The 25,818-nt window shown below is 43.5% G+C and overlaps 1 protein-coding gene across 1 annotated transcript in view; it reads right to left on the bottom strand.

Moving 5' to 3' along the window:
* Positions 1–25,818, bottom strand: part of ABHD2 (abhydrolase domain containing 2, acylglycerol lipase) — a 114,168-nt gene that overhangs the window by 30,980 nt on the left and 57,370 nt on the right. Inside the window, exons 4-5 of the mRNA XM_005910196.2 lie at positions 12,074–12,249; positions 9,026–9,193 (exon numbers count right to left, since the gene is read on the bottom strand). Coding sequence (XP_005910258.1) covers positions 9,026–9,193; positions 12,074–12,249 — 344 coding nt within the window. The remainder of the gene's footprint in view (positions 1–9,025; positions 9,194–12,073; positions 12,250–25,818) is intronic.

Genomic DNA, 25,818 nt, shown 5'->3' with positions numbered 1-25,818 from the left:
CTTGCCTAAGAATCCCATGGACAGAGGAGCCTGGCAGGCTATAGTCCATAGGGTCACAAAGAGCTGGAAATGACTGAAGCGGCTTACCAAGCGCGCACTGCATGTACTATAAAATATAAAACAAGCCAGTGACATGGAGGTGTGTGACCCCCACATGCACCACCACCACCCCCCCTCCGCCCCATCCTCAGCCCTGGCCCACCAGATCTGGCAAGGAGCCAATTCTGAAGTGCACGCCACTGGACAGCAAGCACTGCATCCTTCAAAATAACCACCGGGGTCTTGCCATCCCCACATGTAAAGAGTCAGAATTCAGACCAAATTCAAAACAGAAATTTATGCTCCGTAAGCACAGCTTCACAAATTGGCCCTTGTTCACAGGCAGTCAGCTGACCTAGAGGCGAGGCCTTTTAACGGTTCCAGTGAACTTCCACCTTTTCTCGTCTACGTGGGCTCACAGAACACACATAGAGTGAAGATGGAAAAAGGCAGTAACATGGCCATGCAGTGGTATTTGCTGGACCCCACGCTGTGTGCCTTCACGTTACTGCTGACCTCCCCAGCTGGGGAATGCAGACTCCCATCTGCTGGACTCTGAAACACTGCCTTCTTCTGCAGGCCTTTCCTGAGCATCTCTCTCTGAGTGATCCACTAGGTGCAGGAGATGAACATACTATGAAAATTAAACACGGAAATCTGGCTCCTGTCCTGAAAAAAGATGCAGTTTGGTAAATGTTCTTTTTGGAAAAGCCCAGCCAGCAAGTGCAGCCTGACTGGGACTGTCTCCCGACCTCTTCCCCCGACGCTGAGCTGAGCTGTTCCTCACTAGACGGGGTGCTTCAGGAAAGCAGGGGGCTTTGGCTACCACCTGTATTCTCGTCTTGGGGTCTGGCCTCATGAATGTCTGTAGGATGTGAGATTAAAAAAAAAGAAAAATGGAGCCCAAACCCACCGGGCCTATTTCTGTGACTCTGAGAAGCTGTCGCTGTTCTTTTGCTTTAAATCTGATATATATCCGACCGGGAACTATTTCCTTCCTCCTTAGAAGTATCGACAGGATGTAGTTCCTTACACAGAAAGGCTGTGTGGGGACTTCCCTGGTGGTCCAGTGGTCCAGTGATTAAGAATCCGCCTTCCAATGCAGGCAACGCAGGTTCGATCCCTGGTTGGGGAACTTAGATCCCACACGCCATGGAGCAACTGAGCCCTCTCGCTCAGGAATCTGAGCGCCACAACTAGAGAGAAGCCCGTGGGCTGCAAGGAAGAGCCCACATGCCACAACTACAACCTGATGCAGCCAAAAATGAAATAAATGAACAAAAAAATTTTTTTTTAAAAAGGCTGTTTAGCTTGTTGTTCAAAATCATGAACTCCAAGGGACTTCCCTGGCCATCCTGTAGTTAAGACTTTGCCTTTCAATGTTCAGTGCAGGGGGTGCAGTTTCCTGGTTGAGGAGCTAAGATCCCACGTGCCTTGTGGTGAAAAAATAAAAACATAAAACAGAAGCAATGTTGTAACAAACAAACAAAAATTTAAAAAAAAAAAACCCCAATACATAATGAAGCATAAAGCTTAAAAAAAAAAAAAAAAAAGGCATGGACTCCAGGACTAGACTGCTTGAGTGGGAAACTTGGGTCGCCCATTCATCAGTTTTGTGATCTGGAGCAAGTTACTCAACTTTTTTTTAAAATTTTTATTGGAGTATTACTGATTTACCATGTTGTGTTAGTTTCTGCTGTACAGCAAGGTGAATGAGTTATACATATACACATATATCCACTCCTTTTTAGATTCTGTTCCCATATAGGTCATTACAGACTACTGAGTAGAGTTCCCTGTCTCCTGAATTGCAGGCAGATTCTTTACCATCTGAGCCACCTGGGAAGCCCCTTACTCTATCTAATAAGCAGTATCTCAAATAGGAAATGAACACTGTGACAGAGGCGGCACTGAGCTGGGGTTAAGAACCACACAGTTTGAAGGCGGGTCCTGCCACGTTCTGCTTGTGTGACCCCAGACAAGGTACTTTACCTCCTTTAGGCTGGCAAGTGGGGAAACTAATGCCAACCTCCGAGGCATCAGGAGGATGAAGGGAAGTAACACCCGTGGATGCTCAGCGCGTGCCTGGCACTGTCAATGCGAGATAAATGGTAACTGCTTCATGCAGGATTTTCCTTTAATGAATTTATGTTTCAAAGGCAGCAGGAAGGATTCCTGTGATTCTAAGTCACAAGAACATACGGATATCCATTTAGGAAATTCTGTTCAAGAGAGATCTAGGGCCAACAATTTCTAATCACATCAGCAAGGATGCCCAATAACAAGGGACTAGTGCTTATGTGGTTTAGAGCAAAGCTGGTAGGTAAGCAGGAAAAGGCTTTTTGCAGTTTTCTCAGAGAGATCTGAGGTGGGTGGGACACAGGAAACAAAGAAGAAGGGCTTCTTGTTAATGCCCTCTTTAGTTTGCCTCTGGTTGAACTCAATTTCGAAAGGCCAGAAGGGGATCTCCGTGACAGGAAGGCCTGCTATCTGCTCCAGAGTGACACGGTTTGCACAAGGGCAGGTCACACAACCACAAGGCACACCTGTTTGAGACGTGCCCGTCTGCACGCCACCTTCCGTCCAGAAAAACCGTCATTTCACATTCCTCCCCTCAGCCCTCACTCAGGCAATACGGACCTAGTGAGCACCTTCTAGGGGCCAAGCAGAGACTCCGGGGAGCCACAGCAGGAGAACAAAGACCTCTGGTGCTTGTGGAGGGGGACTGGGGAGGAGAGACAGGAAACAAACAGGTAGACAAGTACACGGTCTCACCAAATCACAAGTGCCTTGGCGGACGTAAAGAGGGGGATTAGATGAGAATGGCGTCGAGGGCAGTCTTGGAAGGGCTCTCCAGGAAGGTGCCATCTTGGTGGAGGCCTGAATGACAAGGAGCAACCCGGTGAGGGCTAGAGAAGGGCCTTCCGCACAGGACGTGGGCAGCCTGGGGTCAGCAGGGCCCTCGGGCCAGTGCCCGGTGCCCGCGTATGTTCTGGGTGGGCTGTGGCACGTCTCAGATCAGGCACCTCCTTCACGTCACATCCAGTCACCCCACATGGAGGAGGCTGACGTGAGTGGAAGCCAAATACCAGTGGAGGGAAGGAGATTTGAAAGAGGTTTAAGGAACCTTTCAGCCAGCTGCACTATATGGGACCCGATTCCGATCCTGAATTGAGCAAATTATAATTAAAAAGGAAAAATAAAAACAAAGAAGTCAGCTGGGGAAACTGAACGGCTGTGAAGGACTATGTTTCAGGTGTGATGATGGTTTATGTTTATGACTAAGGTGCGTTCCCCTCAAATTCCTATATAGAAGTCCTAGGCCCCAGGACCTCAGAATGTCTCTGTTTGGAGACAGAGCTTCTGGAGAGAGGTAGTCAAGTAAAAATGGGGTCTTTTGGGTGAGCCCTAACCCAACATGGTGGTGAAGGTGGTTCAGTTGCTCAGTCATGTCCGGCTCTTTGTGACCCCATGGACTGTAGCCCGCCAGGCTCCTCTGTTCATAGAATTTTCCAGGCAAGAATACTGGGGTGGGTTGCTATTTCCTCCTCCAGCGGATCTTCCTGATGCAGGGATCAAACCAGAGTCTCTTGCATCTCCTGCACTGGCAGGTGGATTCTTTACCCCTAGCGCCACTTGGGAAGCCCAATTCAATCTGACTGGTATCCTGATAAGAAGAGATTAGGATACAGACAGAGATGTGGACAGAGAGAGAACCATCTCTAAACCAAGGAGAGAAGCCTTGGCAAACCTGCCAACATCTTGAACTTGGACTTCTAGCCTTCAGAACTACGAGGAAATACATTTCTGTGGTTTAAGCCACCAGACTGTGGTATTTTGTTTTGGTAGCCCTAGCAGACTAAAACAAAGAGTACGTGTACCTTAGCATCACACCCTGAAACAGTCACAGATGACACGATAGGCTGCCTGGGATTTGCTCCAAAATAATCAGTGAAGGGGGACACAGGAAGGGATGGTTTATAGATGGAATAAGATAGGCCCAAAGCTGACAAATTGTTGAGACTGAGTGATGGGTTTATCCTGAGTTCATTTTACTATGCTCTCTGCTTTTCTATAGTTTCAACAATCGTATAATGAAAAGTTGAAAGGAAAAGCTGAAGAGGAAACAAACTGTGAAAGAGCTACATCTATGGCTCTCTACCCTGGGGGCGCCGGGCATTCTTAGGGCCTGGCCCCTGGCGCTGGTATCTTTTAGAAGGTCCCCAGGGGAATTCTAATCTTGATAACCATGGACCTACATACACTAAGAGCCAGAAGTTCTTTATGGGAAAAATAAAGAAAGACTTCAAGGGAAGTCCCATATGCCTGGATGAGAAAGTACTATGACAACAAACTTCTCCAAGTTAATTTATACAATAAAATTCCTATTCCAAAACTGTGATACAGGGGCTTCCCTGGTGGTCCAGTGGTTAAGACTCCACGCTTCCAGTGCAGAGGGTGTGGGTTTGATCCCTGGTTGGGGAGCTGGGAACCCATGAGCCTCATGGCCAAAAAAACAAAACAGAAAACAGAAGCGATATTGTAACAAATTCAAGAAAGACTTAAAAAAGTGGTCCATATCAAAAAGCCTTTAAAAAAAAATTGTAATACAGTGCTGCTGCTGCTGCTAAGTTGTTTCAGTCGTGTCCGACTCTGTGTGACCCCATGGACTGCAGCCTACCAGGCTTCTCCGTCCATGGGATTCTCCAGGCAAGAACACTGGAGTGGGTTGCCATTTCCTTCTAGAATTCACCAAAATCTACTTTCCCTCTCTGGGAGCAATGCACCTCCCCAATGCACCTCCCCAACCCAACTGAAGTTAGGCATGACCATGTGATATTCTTTGGCCAATCAGTTGTGACTTCTATGGGTACCACTCTAGCTGGAAGCTGCTTGGTGAACCTGGGTCATTGAGTGAGGATGGGGATGGGACACAGAACCCCTCAGCCAACCCAGGATGGATTTGTTGTCTGAGGAAGAAATAAATCTTTGTTTTTAAACCACTGAGATTTGGGGATTGTTTCCACAGCATAATCTAGTTCATCTTGACTGGTACAGAAATTCAACACAGAACTTGACAAAATAATTCTAAAGTTCAATGGAAAAAAATAAACAAGCAGGAAAGTCTAAAGTACACACTGAAGAAGTGATGAGTCAGGGTGAATCTTATCAGAAATTAAGTGATATCACAGAGCAACAGTAATTAAAAATGAATAATATTAGGTGCAGAGGGATTTTCCTGGTGGTCCAGTGGTTAAGACTCCCTGCTTATTCGTGTCCAGCTCTATGTGACCGCATGGACTGTAGTCCGCCAGGCTCTGTTCATGGAATTCTTTAGGCAAGAATACTGGAGAAGGGTTTTGCCATTCCCCTCTCTAAGGGATCTTCCCGACCCAGGGATCAAACCTGGATCTCCTCCACCGCAGGCAGATTCTTTACCATCTGAGCCACCAGAGAAAAGCTAAAGTCACATCAATAGCACTTTGTCATTCAGTCGCTAAGTTGTGTCTGATACTTTGCCACCCCATGGAGTGTAGCACGCCAGGCCTCCTGTCCTCCACCATCTCCTGGAATGAACAGCGCTTATGGAAGCACTAATACTTTCTCAAGGCTACCAGAGATGTTTTTGTTTGGATTTCAACAAAGCACTGGAGTTCGGGATTTTTGACCTAAGGTCACATTTGTTTGACCTTATTAACTGATGGTTAAACCAATGCATCTGAATAGGCCAAAGATGTACTGATAAACAAGATAAACAAAGATGTACTGATAAACAAGATAAACAAAGATGTACTGATAAACAGCACAGCTAGAAAAATCATCCATATCTTCTAGGTCACCTGTCTTTCTGAAATACTACTAAAATATAATACACTATAGGAATTTACTTCTAAAATTCTGAGGAAGCAAACAGTGACAACAACAAAGGAGGAAACAGTTAAATGTCTATGAAAAATGTGGGGGCTGAGTTGGCCCTACATGGGCTCATCTAATCCCAGGCTCTTCCTTTCTGATGGCCAGCCTAGGTGTAAAATGCTCGTAAAAGCAGCTGTACTACTGTTTCCCCTACAGCTCTTCCCTCTATTTATGAGCTCCAACCATCCTCACCATTTTTTAAAAAAATTTATTTATTTGGCTGTGCCAGGTCTTTAGTCACGGAACGTGGGATCCAGTTCCCTGACCAGGGATTGAACCTGGGCCCCCTGCATTGGAAGCATGGAGTCTGAACCAGTGACCCACCAAGGAAATCCCCCATCCTCACCTTGAGGAGCCACTTCAAATGCTTTTTCTGGGAGAACACTTCCTTCCACGAATGACTCCTTGACTACAGAGAAAGAGGCTGGTTTCCCTGCACTGCGGTGGTGTGCCCACCAGACCTCTCTACTGGTTCACTCATCATACTGTACTGTAATTATTACTGATACTCCCATCTGCCCCTGGAGAACTTATTTATCTTGGCCACACAGAACACTGCTAATCTCTCACTAGCATTAATGGATCTTCAAGTATCTGAGTAAGTCGAACATTTAATAAGCTGTTACTATACGTTAGGCACTCAATTGCCGGCTAAGTCCTTAGTAACCCACATTTAATTGTAAAATTGTAGTCTTCACTTTGCCAATGAAGAACCTGGAACTGAGTTTAAGCAAACTCAAGGACACACAGCCAGCCAGTGGCAGGGCCGGGGTGGCTGCTCTGTGACCACATCCCACAGTGAGCAACTCTTCTCTTCTCCTTTAGCCATTAGACTTCCGGATATGGGTGTGAATGCCCCCTAATCTAATCTCCTGTCCCTATGGCTCAGCACGCTGTGGGGCAGGGGCCTGGACCACACACACCCAGCTCTTCGAGGATTCTGGAGGCTGGGGCGGCCAGATCCAGGCTCTCATCTTGCCTGTTTTACTTACTGGCTCTATCTCTCTGCCTGAATTACCTAGCCTCTCTGTGCTTCAGTCTTTCCATCACAGTTTTACTAACCGCCTCGAGGGCTACTGCTGAGGTGGGAGGGATTCTGTCCATGGGAAATGGATGTTTCCCTGTGTCAGGGCACGTGATCAGTGTTTTTGCTAGTATTTCTTGAATTCTTGGCACTTTATGCTTTTAGCACTTCATGCTCCCATCCCAGATCCTGTGGCCAAGCAAGCCACACCTCCCCATTCTCTACTCGTGAAGATGAATTTGTATATCCAAGTACAGGACCTTATTTTTTTTTAAGATTTTTTTTTATGTGGTCCAGTTTTAAAGTCTTTATTGAATTTGTTATAATATTGTTTCTGTTTTATGTTTTGGCTTTTTGGCTGCAAGGCATGTAGGATCTTGGTTCCGTGACCAGGGACTGAAACTGCACCCCCTGCATTGGAGGGTGAAGTATTAACCGCTGGACCACCAGGGAAGTCCCAGACCTATCATCATTCCCCACTGTTTTCATTTTTATTAGATTCTGTTTCTGTCTTTTGGCCCCATACCTGTCTCCTGCTTACTCACTATTGCCCACGTGCCTGTTGTTCAGTCGCAAAGTCGTGTCCAACGCTGTGACCCCATGAACTACCGCACGCCAGGCTTCCCTGTCCTTCACTATCTCCCGGAGTTTGCTCACGTTCCTTGAGTCAGTGATGCAGCCCTCTCATCCTCTGTCACCCCCTCTTCTGCTCCTGCCCTCAATCTTTCCCAGCATCAGGGTCCCATGTTCCTGTCTTATGTATAAATCTGGGGTTTCACCTATATCTTCAAGCCACTAAACAACCTGCTGTACAGAAGAGAGTCTGTAAAGTGAGTGCCTTTAGGTGGGAGTGCATACCGAGGAGGGGCAGATGGGGAGCCCCCAGCCAGGCACAGAGCAGGCAAACCCGCTCACGCTTCCCTACCTGCCCTTACATGCCACCAAGGGCAGAATAAACCGGAACCACCTTGCTGGAGGACAATCTGACAATATGTATAAACATGCATAAGAAATGCTGACTCCAAAATTCTACTCCTGGAAATTTACTCCCAAGAAGTCATTAAAGAGAAGAAAAAGATTCTATGTAAAAATATTCATAGCTTCGTTATTTAAAACGCTGAAAAACTTTAAACAACCTAAATGACTACAAAGAGGAATGGTTAAATAAACTATAACAGGGTAATCACAGCAAGGTGGCTCTTTAAAAAGATTAAATGACTATGCATCTTTATGTTAGTGAATATAAAATTGTTTAAATTAAGTCACCATAGATATACACCCTATGACTGCACTCAAAAACTGTACACATAGATCGAAGAATGGGAGGATGAAGAAATAGAGTTATGGTGAGATTATAGATATAATTTTCATTTGTTTCCCATGAAAACACATTACAATTGATTTACTTATGAACACCCCATAGGATGGTACATATATACAGACACATATTTTAAGTGTTTATTATTTATGAGTGTTCACAGTTAATCTGAAGGGAGAGTTAAGTAAGATTCAAGAATGAGCAGTCCAGAACACACAGCCTTACCTAACATAGGACTTCAGTTAAAGGCAAGAAGCATGTATTTAAATATGAGATTTAATTCCTGTCCTCAAGCAGCCTGAAAGCCACTAGGTTGTTAAGGTACCAGATTCCCTTCCCACGGGCATCCACCAGCCTCATCACAATGCTTGCCCGCCAGTCACAGGAGTCCGGAGGAATGAGTGAAGGGCACTAACTTACCAGCAGGGGGCGCTGTGCAAGACCGTCCCCTGTGAGTTTTAGCTCCTGCCCCTGAGACGGGATGAGAGGAAGGTGGTTCCAGCACCTGGTGGTTCCAGGGCCCCACTGAGCTGCTGTTGGGAGGCATAGCTTCTTAAATGCCCTGCTGTTACAATTGTGCGCCTCACCAGCTCTTGCACATGGGCACAAACTCTAAACTCAGAAAAGTAAAGCAGACGCAGACGGAGCAGCACACTTGCAGTGGGAACAGAAAAAAAAAAAAAAAAAAAGGTTGAGGGGCACTCCGCTTGGCCGTGGCCCCAGCTTACCGTAGGTGAACATGCGTGGCGAGGTCAGTTCAATGTTGGGTAAGGCGCCCAGGTGGTTCAGCACAGCGCACCGATAGCCATTTTTCTGGGCATAGTCGACAAAGGTGCGGATGTACTGCTTCTCGCTGTGATTGGCAATTCCGGGGCAGATGACCATGGTAATGTCATCTGTAGGGTGGAGAAGGAGATTCTGAGATAGCCAATAAATACTGACGTGGTAAATGGACACAATTACACTTCACTGGCTTAGAAAACAGTAGGAGAGAATTTAACATTCATCTTTTCACTCTACTTTCAGCCAGAGTAACTTTCCCTTCTAGCTGGAACTGTCTACGTCAGTGCTTCTCAAATTATTTATGGTGAGGGGTCAGTTTTTAAAAAGTTCCAATCCATAAGGGCAGATGCTTTTGAAAAATAAAATACAATAAAAATTAATTACTAGAAAAATAAAATGAAGAAATACAAATCTCAATTTTTTAGTACTAGATTCAACAGATATAAAATTCCTCTGTCAAACCACCATACAAATTTCTGAGCATCACTCTTAATTCCTATATGAAATTCTGTATGAATGAATCAATGAACAGAAAAATAAAAAACTATGTTTGCACAGACTTCTTTGATCCAACAATTTTATTTTCAGATATGAATTCTAAAAATATATGGTACATACACAAAGCAATACATCTGCAGTAATGGCAAAAATCTGAATATAATATATATGTCCAGAAACAGGGGTCTGGTTAAATAAGTTTTTGCATATCCAAATGAAGAAATATTATGTAGTCCTTAAAAATAATGAGACATTTTTTATACACTGCTAAAGGCAAGCTCTCCAATAAGTATTAAGTGGAAAAGAGCAAGATGCAAAAAAAGGCTATGCTATGCTATCATTTGGGGGTGGGGGAGGACATCTATATTTATAAATGCATCCACTAGCTCTGGAACCATACACATGAGTCCTAACAGTTGGTACCACTGGGGCGTAAGGGTGGGAGAGAAATTTACACTTTTACTGTATGTCCTTTAGTAACTTTTGAATTTTCTACCGTGAGTATGAACTACTTACTTGAAAATATGAATATGCATTTTTCTTTAAAAGAAAAGTGGTATTTAGGTCATTAAATTTAATCATAAATTTTCCTTCTAAAAGTTGAGACAAATAATTTTTAAATTCTTATGCAATAATGTATAAAGAACATTAAAATTTTTAATAAATCTTGAAATTCCAATTTTTGGAATCCTGCCTTAAATTTTATGAATAAGTATTCTTATCAAAGGATTACTTAAGAATAACAAAATTATAAGCAAGCTAAATGTTCAAAAATAGATTGATTAAATTATGTCATGACCACATGGTAGACTATTAAGCAATCATTACACTTTTGTTATTAAAGACATTTTAGACTTTTAATGATATGGGAATATACTTATAATGTGTAGTAATTGAAAATTTTCAGTTCTATTTTACTGTAATGGTACAAATGGAACAAAATGTTAACAACGGTATGCAGGGTGTACGATTATTGATGATTATTTTCTCTTTTTAAAAAAAGTTTCTATGTTATCTACATTTTTTAAAGTGAGTATTCCTTTTGTTGTCAGAAAAAAATCAAAAAAGGGGGGAAAAAAGGGCTGCTTTCCTTAAAGCATTTCTTGGATGCAAATACTGCTTTCCACAACTACCTTCATCAATTCTTTCTGGGCACAGGGGTGGTAGAAATACAGAGACAAGTTGGAAAAAAAGAATAAAAGTTTTGTCTTTTTCAACTTTCTACCTCCGTCCTAAAGAGCAGACTGGTTAAATTAAATTTTGTGCTTCAACAGTAGAAGAAGTCAGAGCATTAGATACAAGGGAAAAAAATATTTAACTGGGTTTGGTAGAGAAGTAAATATTTGAAAGATCGGCTACAAGACCATAAACACACTGTGAACGGCCAACTTATTCATTTATTCATTCTTTCTGTGACTATTTATTGGACTCTGAAGGATTCCAACATTCTAGCAGACAGATAATAAACAGCTACACAAGTAAGTTTAGAGATTGGCAGGTACCATGAAGAACCTGAGCAAGAAGGTGATGGATTTGCTGGGAAGGATCAGAGAGCATCCCTATGAGGAGGTGACATTGGAGCACAGAGCTAAGTGACAAGAGAGCAGTCACGTGAAAGTCTGGGACAAGCGTTCCTGACAGAGGGAACATAAGCTACGCTGTCACTAGCTACTCGGCAGTTCTAAGTGCTTCAAATAACTGAGAGCTATAATAATATACTTACTGGAATTTACCCCTAAATATTTACTGAGCTCCTATTAAAAAAAAAAAAACAAACGAGGTGCATTTGAATACTATGGAATCAAAATATTGTTCTCTTCTGGTAGAAACAACATTCAGAGGATGCTGCCATGTAACTCCACTTCCTCAAAAGTCCTCATTGTGAAGCTTTTTAATGCCTGCTTATTGTGCAGCCTGGACGGAACAATGAGAGTTTTATCAGCAATAGAAACTGTGGTTGTTTCTGAGAAATAGGTGTCCCAGACCCCTGAAAATCTAAGCAGAGGGTACCTGAGAGCCTTTGTGAGCTGCTGTTGTCCAACAAAGAAGACTAGCTACACTGCATCTATAAGCTTCGGCTTCCTCACCAGTAAAGTAGGGATAATAAGGCACTGACTTTTCAGGGTGGTTGTGAAGATTAAATGAGATGATAGTATATATGAAACACTTAGACTAGGCCAGCTTCTGTTGCCGTTATCAAACCAGAGATCTGATCCTGGGCTCCAAGTTCTTATACAAACCTTTCTATTTCACAAGAGGACTTATCAACTGTATTCGACAATGCTCTCTGCAGAGCCCTACAAGTCACTCGGCCAGCTCATGCTGGACCCAGTCCTTGCAGGTAGTAGCTAAGTGACGAACCTCAGCTGATGTCCTCTGGGCCCCCTGGATGCGATGGTGACAGTCAGTGGCTTGAGCATTTACACCGAGCTCCCTCAGGGATTAATGCTCCCTCCCTGAGGGCTGGCCCAATCCCACAACCTGAACTAGCTCACCTCCCACACAGTGCTCAGCCAAGGGCTCGAAGAGGTCAAAGGTCGAAGTGGCTCCATCAGACATGGTGATGAACTTCCGGTGCCCATACGGGTGTGGTGACCTCACCCTTCCCATCTTCCCATACAAGGCCGTTTGGATGTGTCCACTTTTCCCCCAGATCAAGGGTGGGATGTATCTAGAAAGGAGGAGAGGAGAGGTCAATTTTCCCACACTCTTGGAATAACACTCTGAAAAACTCTTGGAACAAAAGCTTTTCAACCTTTTTCCCCCCTCTGGTAAATTCTGTCCACTAAGCACAAATAGGATATTTTTTTCAACCTTACATCCAGGCCATGATTTACTTCTTTTCCCACTGATGCATCAGATTAGCTTTAGAAATCAACCAGGACATGCTTATATAGACAGGATTTCAAATTGAAGGTGTTAATTAATTCAACATGGGTTATTTCCATAATGTAGAACAGAAAGAAAGCAACTAGTACATTTTGAACACATGCTACTTGACAGGGTTAGCCTCATTATCAACTGAGCTAATGTATATAAAATAGCTGGCAGGCGCCTACGCACACTAAATGCTCACTTCTTTGCCTTCCCCTAATAAGGCAGCCACAGCTGCAGGGGTGACCCCATGAACACAAACCTGCTGCCTTTGTTAAACTGGCAAGGGCTGCAAAGCCCCTGAGAGTCTGTCGAGTGCCTTGTGCGTGTCTGTGTGTGTTGCGGGGGCAGCATTGTATGCTCCGGAGAATGTGCAGGAAGGGCAGAGCAATGTAAATATTTGTTGGATTAATGAAGGATAAAGTCTTGTTAGCACAAGCAAGGCACGACACCACCCTAACAACTGTCCTTCGTGAAAACACAGAGTGACTCTGGTCGTCAGAGGGAAGTGCAAAAACCACAAACTAGTTAATTACTGGGAAAAACAAGGTCCTTCAAGTGACAATTAAGAAATGATTACTGTTCACAATCACAGTTCGCAAGACGATCCCATCTCCTGAAATTGCTATCTGTTTCTCTTCTTCGGCTTTGAGCCCCAGCTTGATGGTCAAGCAGGATTTGGTACTGACGTCAATCCATCTCCGTAGCGTATCACAGTGGTGAGCATTTTGTTAAGAATTTACCTTAATGTTTGTTTGCCAATTGGAAACCATCTTTTTTATCAGACCAGATGATCTAGATCCTCTCCTTAAACCAGATTTACTCTTTTTTTTTTTCCTGGTAATTCATTAACTGTTAATTAATTCATCACAAGGTTTAAGAGAAGGGAAGTTATCACCTTAAGCAAGCCAGTTCCCAGACATGCTTCTTCTGTGGGGGCAGGGAGGACAAGGAAGAGTATTTTAAGACCTAAGGACAAGAAATCACTTGCCAATGTCACATCACAGGTGCAAATCTCAGTGCAGAGGGCATGGCCTTTGGAAAGCAGGCAGAAGCATTTATAAGAGATGAGTGGATTATGATAGCAACAGAAAGCAAGCCTATAAAAATAATGTCAATTGGACAGGTGAATACTATACAAGATTTAGATAAGAGAATTTATGAAGGGTTTCAGACTACTTAGGGGCTTCCCAGGTGACTTGGTGGTAAAGCATCCACCTGCAATGCAGGAGACCTGGGGTCAATCCCTAGGTTGGGAAGATCCCCTGAAGTAGGAAATGGCAACCCAATCCAGTATTCTTGCCTGGGAGATCCCGTGGACAGAGGAGACTGGCAGGCTACAGTTCATGGGGGTTGCTAAATAGTCAGACATGACTAAGCAACTAAACAATAAAAACCCTGTTGAAAAATGATGAGGATGACCGTCAGACTACTAAATTGGACGATAAATTGTGCATCGGGGTAGGGGAGTGGTCCAAGAAACTAAACTTTCAATCGCTCCTGGAGGAAAAGTTGAGAGAAAATTTTGTTTATAATGTAAATTAAAAATGGAAATGTTCTGAGGTTAAAAATGTCAGAAGAATGGGTTAAATTTCATCTACTTATTTTCTGATCTTGTTTGGAATACAAAATCTTCTGATTTTGTTTGGAATACAATATAATCTTAGAGAAGATGACAAAAGAATAAAATTTCCATTTGGCTAGTCACAGATTTCCTGTATAATCATGACACATGTGATGACCCTGAGGCCATGCTCCAGATTCAAGGTCCTGTCAGCACCTCTGAGTCTTGGCATCTGCCTCCCTCCAGTGGCCTCTTAGCCTCTAGTCTTGTTCCCGCCGACTCTGGCATCCCCCGACCAGTGGAAGGATAACTAACACATAACCCTGGCCACAGTCCTCCATTGTTTGAGTCCCTGTAGCTTGGCTTGGGAGGCCCACCACACTCTGGTGCCTGCCTTTTCTCCCTAAGCTCCAAAAAACCTGAACCACCAGCCCAGCTCCACCCAGGAGCTATTTTTATCCCAAATACCTTTGCTCAGGCTGTTTCTTCTACCTGGAATACTCTCTCCTTCTCTCTTTTAAATAATTATTCATTTAAAAAATTACATGCATTTATTTTTGGCTGCGCTGGGTCTCAGTTGCCCCAAGCAGGCTCTTTGTCGCGGCGTTTGGGCTTCTCTTTAGTTGCTGTTTTTGTAGTAGTTGTGGCACGCGGGCTTAGCAGCCCTTTGGCGTGTGGCATCTTAGTTCCCTGGCCAGGGATTGAACCCACGTCTCCTGCACTGGAAGTCCCTCCTTCTCTCTTTTTACATCCAATTTTTTCTCCTGCCCAGCTACTACCTGTCTCTCAAAAGTCACTTCCAATCAGATTGTTTGGGGAGCTGCCTCTTCTCTGTGGCCCCTGGCAAAGCACCCCACGACATAACTCCATTCCGGCACTCCTGAGGCTTCATTAAAATACACTCTTTTCAAGAACACTCCTCCCTGCCACCTGCAGGAGCCAGGCTCCTTCTCTCTTGTGTCTGTCCTCATGGCACTACACACACACTAAACATGTAGGGAGGACTTGAGGATGAAGAGTACAGACCCACTGGTGTGAAAAGTGAAAGTCACTCAGTCGTGTCCGACTCTTTGCAACCCCATGGACTATACAGTCCATGGAATTCTCTAGGCCAGAATACTGCAGTGAGTAGCCTTTCCCTTCTCCAGGGGAATCTTCCCAACCCAGGAATCAAACCGGGGTCTCCTGCACTGCAGGTGGATTCTTTACCAGCTGAGCCACAAGGGAAGCCCTCTGAAAAGACAAAGATGTGATTAAAATATCATAAGCATCATAATAACGTGAACTTGGCTGTGGCATGACTGGTTTGGCTGCTGATCTCTTTCGAGGCTACTTAGCACTGTTCTCAGACTGGGTTGGGATGAAATTCTCAAGCCGTGTGTGCGTATGTGCATGCGTGTGTGTGTATGAGAATAAACGACTGCCTCAGGGTCATCTGGAACCTTCAGTTAAAGTCAATTGTGCACAGAAGAGGTTTCATAATCTATCATTTTATGACACTACCACCTACTGATAAAACACTGTCTTTAATTAACTTCACGGTAACACAACACGAGAGCTTACAAAATTGAGTTTCTGCATAGCATTTACTGTAGTGGAGCTTTACTGTGTGTTTCTGTTTGTTTATATAACCAATCCACAGATCATAAGAAAAACATTAAGAAATGAAAAACTAGAATAGGTGCCTAGTTACATGGTTTAGCTCAGCGAAGAAATCTGGACCGAAACAACGGAACATTTGAAATGTGTATGAATATGGAAACATTTAAGAAATGCTGCTGAAATAATACATGGAGGAATATGTTTTACTCTAACTACCTATGGAATAGTTTATCTGAAAATACGGGTGCCAATAATTTTACCTATTCCTGTCCCCAGCCACTCTTCCCATTAGGAGCTAGAAACATCTGCACACCCTGTGAGTCCAGGCAGGCCTGTGATTTGTTTGGACTGGTAGGATGTGATGGGAAGCTGCCCAGATCTGGGCCTGGCCCTTCAGGAATCTGGCAGCTTCTTCTTGTACCTCCTTGGAAGCCTGGTGCTATGCAGTAAAGAGGGGCTTCCCTGGTGGCTCAGACAGTAAAGAATTCACCTGCAATGCAGGAGACACAGGTTCTATCCCTGGGTCAGGAGGATCCCTGGGAGAAGGGAATGGCAACCCATTCCAGCATTCTTGCTTGGAGAATTCCATGGACAGAGGAGCCTGGCAGGCTACAGTCCACGGGGTCACAAAGAGTCAGATGTAACTAAGCGACTAAGCACAGCATACGCCAATATAGAAGCTGGGCCTTGACTACACAGTGATGTGGGGAAATACGGAGGGGGCCGAGAGGATGAGAAGTAAGACCTAGAGCTTGGGACTTCCCTGGTGGTCCAGTGGCTAAGAATCAACATTCCAATGCAGTGGCCTTGGGTTCGATCCTCGGTTGGGCAACAGAGATACCACGAGCCACAGGGCAACTAAGCCTGAGAGCCACAACTAGGATCCATGGAAGCCATAAATAAATAAATATTAAAAACACACACACACAAGAGCTATGTGCATTTTAAATGTTATTGTATCACCAAACTGCCTCCCCCAAAAGAGGGACAAATTTACATTCCCACCAATTATGTATGAAAGTACCTGTCTTCTTCACTCTCATCAAGAATTGGTGTTATCAGTCTTTCCCATTTTGGCTACTTTGATAGGCAAAAAATGGATATTTCACTTCAATTTGTGTTTCCTAAAGGTATGGCCAAAAGTTTCTTATTTGAATTTGCATTTCCTTGATTCATATGCTTATTAGCAATTTGTATTTCTTTTCTGTGAACTGTCTATTTATATCCTTCATCCATTTTCTATTATACTTTTCTTTTTTCCTTTTTATCATCCCTACATTAAGTCATTATATATATTATATTTTGCAAAGGTTTTCTCCCAGTCTATCCCATTTATGTGTGTGTGTGTGTGTGTGAATTAACTTCACAAGCATGTGCTGAGCACCTAGTGCAGTCATCATGAGATGACTCTCACAGCTGTGGTTTGGGACGAGCAGAGGCAGAAAGGAGAGCGGCAAGGCCCGAGACCCACCATTCCCACCCACCGCCCCGCCCTTTATGGAGGGGCTGGGGGAGGAGAGCTAGTGTGGAAGTGGGAAAGGCCTAGTCTGGGATCTTAACACCTGAAAACATCTCCTTTTTTCTTTTAACTACCATGTGCTGTATTGCATACTTTAATTTTGTCTTTCACTTTATATAAATTTTATGTGTTGTGGTTAAATCTGTTAATTTTCTCTGTTAAAACCTTTGTGCTTTGCATTTTGTTTAGAAGGAAACTATTCCAACACCCAATTATAAGTATATTCCCAACACTTCTTTCTGTTATTCCTATAGTTTTTAAAAATGTATTACTCTTTTAAATCCACTTATTTTTGAAAATGATGTGAAGATTTCACTCATTTTTTTTCCTGACAGTTAGCTAATTGTCCTTACACTATAAATGGCCCATCCTTTCCCTACTGTTTTGACTGTCATTTTAAATATACATCAAGTTCTCAATGAAATATTTGGAATTCTTTCTGCATTTTCTATTCTGGTTCATCGATTTCTTTGTCTATTCTTGTGCCAATATGGTATCCCTTTAATTAACATAGCTTTATGGAGTATTTTGAGAGTTGATAGTACAGGCCTACCTCACTCAACATTTTCTTGGCAGACTTTTGGCATTTTAGTTTCCAGATGAACTATAGTATTAGCTTGTTCTATGAAAAATTTAGGATTTTTAAATTGCAAACACACCAAACACATACTACTTTGGGAAGAATTGACATCTTTACAATTTGACTTGTCCCATTGAAAAACATGGTGTAGCTCTCCACTATTCAAGTATTTATGTCTTATAGTAAAACTTTATAGCTTGCTTCATGTTTCAATACTGAATTTTCACTACCCTAATTTGCATTCATGTCTACATTTTTAAAAGTTAGTCTCAAGAGTTAGCATCTGGGCATGTTTTACTCCTGACTCCCAGGAAGCAGAAGTTATGTCTTCTACTTCTTTACTTATCTAGATGATATTTTGTCCAATGTCGTGCTGTGGTCAGTGGTTAATGAATCCTGTTACTAAGAAAGAAGTTGGAAGACCACAATAAAATCTAGAGGCCAGGATGTCTTTATCTTCTGAACATGCTTATAATCAACATCGGGCTATACTAACAGAATTGCCCAAAGGAAAAGACCTCAAGGGAAAATTCAGACCTCCCTCCCACCCACATCCCTCCTGACAGGCACACACACACACACACACACACACACACCACACACCACCTTTGGGCAGATGGAGTTCACATGAGCAAGGACAGATGGTTGCTGGGCTGTTTATAAGACAGTTGGAAAAAAAGGTGACTAATGCTCATCTTTGCCCTAAATCTGTGGGTGACCGATTCTTCCCTATGGGACTTGGGTCCCTTGGATGTATTAATAGATCAAACCACTTTATAGCTATAGGACCTAGACTTAGTTATTATTCCCTTTGATTCTCTCCAGCACCTCTCTACCAAGTTGGCTCCAGGCTTGGCACACAATAGGTGTTCAGGATATGTTGTCTGAGATTAATTCCCCCACCATGACTCCCAGCAAGTCTTTCCCAGTGAAACAAATGCCCATTAGCAGCTACTTCTTGGCGTTTTATGTTTGTATCAAACAGGATACTTTGGTTAAAGCAACAACCCAGCCCCGACTAACTTAACTCCTCTTATATTAGAGGGATGCTGGGATGTTCCCCAAATGGACGAGAGGCTGGAGCAGGCTTGAAGAGCGCAGGATCCAGGAAAGAAACCAGGGGGCTGCTCTAACAATGAGCTCTTTACACAGTCAGCAGGATCACTCCCTGCAAAGAGTCAATGTCCCAGGAGGGAGATGTCTAGAAGCACGGAATTTCAGAGTGGGTGGGCAGGGCACCTTGAATTACTACTTATGTGCATTGTGAGAGAAGAACGTCCCCCAAAGGAAATGTGTGTGCCCTTGGAGAGGAGGAATGGACGCTGGGCGGCAGAAAAGTAACAAACATCATTTTCAAGGCTTTTAGCTGGACTTGTCTTTGCTTCAAGAGCCTTTTTTCAGGGACTTCCCTGGTGGTCGAGTGGTTAAGATTTTGCTTTCCAATGCAGGGGACACAGGTTCCATCCCTGGTTGGGGAAGTAAGATCCCACATGCCATGGGGCAACTAATAAGCCCGTGTGCCACAACTACTGAGCCTGCCTGCTCTGGAGCCCACACACCATAACTAGAGACACAGACAAATAAATAACATTAAAAAGGAGGCTTTTTCAGTGCCCTGACACCCCACAGCCCCCATCAAACCACAATGCTTCTTCTAGTGCTCCCAAAGTCTCCTCTTTCTTTTTGTTCCTATTCCCCAAACCTGGTCCCAACTCAGTCTTTTCCCATTATTTTCAAATGTATCTACTTTGAAGTATTTGCTTCACTTATGACATAGCATAGCTCAGAAAAAGACAACCTACTTGCTCAAGTGTGTTTTTTCCCCCCACACACCTGTCTTTATAAAAGCAAATATTATATATATATAAAGTTTGTGTTGTTTTCTTTAAAGGAGACATCAAGTAGAGTTTTTATGACTCCTGGTCAGTGATTTTTACTGACCTTAAATTAATACATGTTACATAACCCGTCATTTTGCCCCCACTATCTTTTACCAGGATTCCCTAGTAGCTCAGCTGGTAAAGAATCCACCTGCAATGCAGGAGACCCCAGTTCAATACCTGGGTCAGGAAGATATGTTGGAGAAGGGATAGGCTATCCACTCCAGTATTCTTGGGCTTCCCTTGTGATTCAGCTGGTAAAGAATCTGCCTGCAGTGCAGAAGACCTGGGTTCGATCCCTGGGTTGGGAAGATCCTCTGGAGAAGGGAACGGCTACCCACTCTAGTATTCTGGCCTAGAGAATTCCATGGACTGTATAGTCCATGGGGTCCCAAAGAGTTGGACACAACTGAGCGACTTTCACTTTCATCTTTTTGATGTAAAATTCATACAACATGGGATTAACCATCTCAAAGTCTATAATTCAGTGGCATTTAGTATATTCACAACATTGTGGATCATCACCCTTACCTAGTTTCAGAACATTTCACCATTCCATAAGGAAACACTACACCCATTACATAATCACTTCCTCCCCTCCCCCTGCCCCTGGCAACCACTTATCTATCTGCTTTCTGTCTCTATGGATTTGTATAGTCTGGATATTTCACATAAATGGAACCATACAATATGTGATTTTTTGTCTTGTGAATTTTCACCTACATTATGTTTTCGAGGCTAATTCATGTTGTAGTAACGTGTCAGTACTTCACTCCTTTTTATGGCTGAATAATATTTCATTGCATGGATATATCACACTTCGCTTGTCCATTCATCTGTTGATGTATACTTGGATTATTTCCACCTGTGTCTATCATGAACAGTGCTGATATGAATATTTGTGTACCAGTTTTTGACTGAATACCTGTTTCTAATTCTTTGGGGAAATACCAAGGAGTGGTATTTCTGGGTCATCTGGTAATTGCATGCTTAACTTTCTGAGGAACCTCCAAACTGTTTTCCACGGCAGCTGAAACACTTTTACATTTCCATCAACAGCACACAAGGGTTCCAATTTCTCCACATCCTTGCCAACACCTGTTATTTTCCATGAGAAAAATTATTACAGCCGCCCTAGTGGGTATGAAGTGGCATCTCCTGTGGTCTGATTTGCATTTCCCTAATGATTAATGGCACTGAAAAGCCCTACCATTTTGACTCCAGGCTATTTCCTTCCACTCTATCTCTGCTTCTATCTCTATCTCTAATATTAATCATAATTTGGCTACTACCAGTAGAAAGAATCAAATCAGAGTAAAATTGGTAACAGTTAAAATGGTATGTGGTATAATTTAGTATTATGTTGGATACTAAATTATGCTGAAGCTGAAACTCTAATACTTTGGCCACCTGATGTGAAGAGCTGACTCACTGGAAAAGATTCTGATGCTAGGAAAGACTGAGGGTAGGAGGGGGCGAAAGAGGATGAGATGGTTAGACAGCATCACCTACTCAATGGACATTAATTTGAGCAAACTCTGGGAGACAGTGGAGGACAGAGAAGCCTGATGTGCTGTAGTCCATGGAGTCGCAGAGTGGGACATGACTTAGTGACTAAACAACAACAATAATTTAGCATTGTCTAAATTTTGACAAAAGAATCCATTTTCATAAAAGCATTTAGACTTGCAAAATTTAACCTAGAGAATTGGTCTTGATGAAAAGAAAAGCCACAAGACAGCTTTCTATAGAGGAAGCCATGGTCAGTAACACACAATATGAACAAAAAACTGAATCCAAGCTTTGCAGTAAAAGTTAAATGGAAAATAAACCTGATGGAGATAAAATTCAATTGTATTATATTCTAAAAAATCAACATGAAACCAAATTGGTTCAGTAGAATTTGTTCCCAAAGATAGTTTCTCTAAAATTCTTTCATGGTAACGTAAATCTGATGAAAATACTTGCATTTAAAATGTCCTTGGGTTCAACCTCTACTGAGCCTTCTCCCTGCGGGAATGCAGATAGTTAGAACCCAACTAGAGGTCCTTCTTCCCAGCTCGATCCAGACAAGACCAGTACCAACAAAGTAGATGATATGAAAAGTAAGGAGGCAGTGAAGACAAGATCCCAAATGCAGGGTCCACTTGGGGGCCATTGAGATCCGTGGGAGTCGTGGGAGAAGTCTTGCTTCTCCACCATCTTAAGGAAGTAGGAGGGCCAGTGATTTCACAGAGAAAAAGGAAGCGGGAGGGAAGAGTCACCAGACTCTAATTATCTGCGAGAATGAGATACCTGTGAAGACAAAGGTCTGGAAGCTTACTAGAGCAAAGAAACATCACCAGGACTGAAACCCTTCATGACTTCAGGCACATTAAGGATCCTCCCCCAAGGCTTTTCCAAAGTAGTCAGGAATATCTGAGGTGCTAGTTATGGTTCCATCACCACATTTATTTCCTACTTTCAACGTAGAACATTTCATTTACTTAGAGCACTTCACAATTTGTCAAAATCTTTTCTGTACAGGATTTCACTTGCCTTTTAAAATTTTATTCTTAAGAATAATTTTAATTGTTTTTTTATTTATGTTATCACAGGAATGTTTGTTATTAAAAAAAAAAGTTGGGTTTTTTTTGGTCATGTGGTATGTGGGATTTTTCTTCCCTGACCAGGGACCAAACTCATGCCCCTTGCATTGAAAGCACCATAAGACTGCCAGGGAAGTCCCAAATTAAGTAATTTTTAAAAATTAAAGTATAGTTGATTTACAATGTTGTTAGTTTCTGCTGTATAGCAAAGTGATTCAGTTACACACATATATATGTATTATTTTTCATATTCTTTTCCATTATGCTTTATTATAGGATATTGAATAGAGTTCCCTGTGCTACACAGTCCGATCTTGTTTTCATTTGCCTTTGATACCAAGTTTTTGCAATGGGCAGCTGTTGTCAACCATGGGGACCCTGAGGCCCAGAGTTTAGCCACGGTCACTCTGCTAATCAAGGGCAGAGTCAGGACTTCAACTGAGACCTTGATGACCACTGTGTCCAGTGCTTATCTGGATGACAAAACAGGCATGATGATGAGAAAGAGATATTTTCATTCCAGATACTCCTATGATTCTATTAGTCATCCTTTAAAAATATTACAGTTATGGAGAACTAGTGCAAATGAAACTTAACATATCTTAGTCAACAGGCAGCCTCTAGCTTTAAAAATACATCAAATTAGCATATGCGTATTTCAGAGTTGTCGGTTTTTAAGGCTATGGCCAATCAGGGGCTTCTTAGCAACACAGGGAGCCCTGGTAGCTACTCCTGATATAAATCCACTTATTGAGTCAGACACCCGGAGACAGGACACCCCTGTCTGACACCCCTGACACCCCGGAGAAAGGACAAAGCCTCAGATCACATCCTGGGTCTTCGGTGAGTGCAACAGTCATGGCAAAGGGGTCATTCAGAAGTGATCCCTTCTGTTTTAACTTTGCTCTCTCCTCCGCAGGGTCATTCTGTTAGTGTAGTGGGGTCATGTCTCACCCATAGTCTGATTTTCAAATTAAAAGTTCAAACCACCAGCTAAAGTCAAATCACCTTCTGAATACCCTACAGGCAGGAACACACTGCTTGTCCATGAAGTCCAAGCAGCTCTCATCCAGTGCTGGGCGGATGGCTGGGACAGCAGTAACACAGATGGCCCTGATGACCTGTGGTTAGGGTCATGTTGTGAAACCAGGAAATCCCAAATGTTTAAATGCAAGGACATAGCACGATGCTTCTCCCTTGCAGCAGAAGCACACAGGCCCTGGTACTGCTGGTGGGGATATGAGGCTCCCAACCTACACAAGGGGGCTGAGTGCGTCTGAGTAAAGCAGCCGGCTGCGGGACCAGCACAAAGGAAGACTGTGTGTGTGTGTGTGTGTGTGTGTGTTGTGCGCGCGCGCGCACGTAAGTGTCTGTCGTTCTTGACATAAAGAGCTGAATCTACACAAGTTGAGTTATTGGACTGGCCAAAAAGTTTGTTCAGTTTTAAGTAAAAATAAAATACATACTTTTTCATATACACCAAGAACTGTACTGCACAACACATTCACTACCTGAATGAATTTTTTGGCCAACCCAATATATATGATACAGCTCCAACTGAAGACTAGAAAGCATATTGGAGTAATAATTTACATATTGCAAAAAACATTTTTTTTTTTAAAGTAGTAATTCCATTTGAGCACACTCAGTCGCTAGGTCATGTCTGACTCTTTGTCAACCCATGGACTGTAGCCCGCCAGGGGGCTACACTGTCCATGGGGTTCTCCAGGCAAGAATACTGAAGTGGGTTTCCATTTCCTCCTCCAGGGCATCTTCCCGACCTGGCAATAGAACCTGTATCTCTGTATTGCAGGCAGATTCTTTACCACTGAGCCACCTGGGAAGCAGTAATTTCGTTTACTCCCTGCCTAAGTTCCAGACACTGAGCAGATCTGTCTGCAGGATTCTCCCAGGCATCCACGGTCACCTCAGGGATTCACCTAGAACTTGCTTTTTAGGTTTAAAGGGTCATCTGTGATGACCTAGAGGGGTGGGATGGGATGGGGGTAGGTGGGAGGTAGCTCAGGAGGGAAGGGGTTATATGTATACATAAAGCTGATTCACTTTATTGTACAGCAGAAACTAGCACAGCATTTTAAAGCAATTATACTCCAATTAAAAAAAAAAAAAAAGTCATTTGGTAAAATGAACGACACCTTCTCAAGGGTTGGTGACTTTTGAATGTCAGCATCTGTGAACACAGCACTTGGCTGGAGGCCCATCCAGTGCACAGCCCTGACTGTGTTCCCAACCCAGCGGCTCACTCCATAGACTCTAGTCTGCCCTCAGCTTCGCTCTCCTTCCTCAAAGCCCAATCCTGGGGAACGCCTCAGTGACAGGGGCAGAAAGGGAGGGGTCATGGTGTCTTGGGCGAGCCTCCCAAGGGACGAGCTCCCCTCACATCAGGCCCACAGAGCACTGCCTCACAGCTGCTCCTGTTTCTCTCTTGGGAATCTCTCATTTGAGTGGCTGATAATGTCCTTCCTTGGCCTTGAGCCGAGATGCCGGCCGGGGGTCGGGGCAGGTGCTGGGGCCCTTCGCTCAGCCTCTGCAGAGAGTACTCTTCTCAACAGGCCCTCAGAGCACAGCCTCAGGTAAAGAAAAACAAATTTTCCATTTCAGCAAAAATATTTGACCACTGAGAACAGAGATGACCTTTATTCTGATCAGGAGATTTGTTTGGAGAGTGAGCACATGGACCAGAAATGGCTCTAGGAGCACGTGGCTGGTACTTGGGACCCAACCAGAGACGTCATCGAAACTGAGCCGGCCACGCCCTACTTTTTTTTTTTTTTGGCTCTTACATGTTGAGTCAATACAGTTCAGAGATTAGGGAGACACAGTGCCCGACCTTAGAAGGCTCACATCCTGGGGGTGGAAGCACATGAGGGAAACACAGACAACTACTCACAGAGAGGAGGCGTGGGCCATGGGGTCAGAAAGGCAGGATGGGGGGATGTTTGGGGAGACTGAGTCACATGACTGAGAAGTACCAATTTAACTCAGTATCTGATGGGGAGTGTTAAGGACTGAATATTTGTGTCCCCTCCCCCAACATTCACATACTGAAGCCCTACCTGGCTCTCCTACCACCTGTGATGGTATTTGGAAATGGAATATTTGGGATGTAACTAGGCTTAGATAAAGTCCTGAGGGTGGAGCCCCTATGATGGGATTGGTGTCCTTATAAGCAGAGGATGAGAGACCAGTCTCTCCCTCTTTCTCTCTGCCATGCAAGGACACAGTGAGAAGGTGACCACCTGCAAGCCAGGAAGAGAGCCCTGGAAACAAACCAGGAAACAAACCTGCTGGCACCTTGATCACAGACCTTCCAGCCTCTGGAACTTTGGAAAGTAACTATCTGTTGTTTAAGCATCCCAGTCTACAGTATTACGTTATAGCAGCCTGAGCTAAGACAGGGAGTCTAAGGTTCCCAGAGAGTGGGCAAGTTTCTGAGCATCCAACCTCTGGTCAAGGACTGGGCTGGTCATGTCTTGCAGTGTTTACAACATCTCTGAGTGATGGTATCACCCCCACTTTACACATGAGAAAAATAGAGTCTTGACCTGCTTGGTATCAGGAAGTCAGGATTAGAGCACAGACCTCTGCTTTCTTTTCAGAGCTGTTCTTACC

This window comes from Bos mutus, chromosome 21, assembly GCF_027580195.1.
Source record: "Bos mutus isolate GX-2022 chromosome 21, NWIPB_WYAK_1.1, whole genome shotgun sequence".
Classification (NCBI taxonomy): Eukaryota; Metazoa; Chordata; class Mammalia; order Artiodactyla; family Bovidae; genus Bos; species Bos mutus.
Note: the sequence above shows the minus strand (reverse complement) of the source record. Positions and strands in the feature narration are given on the sequence as shown.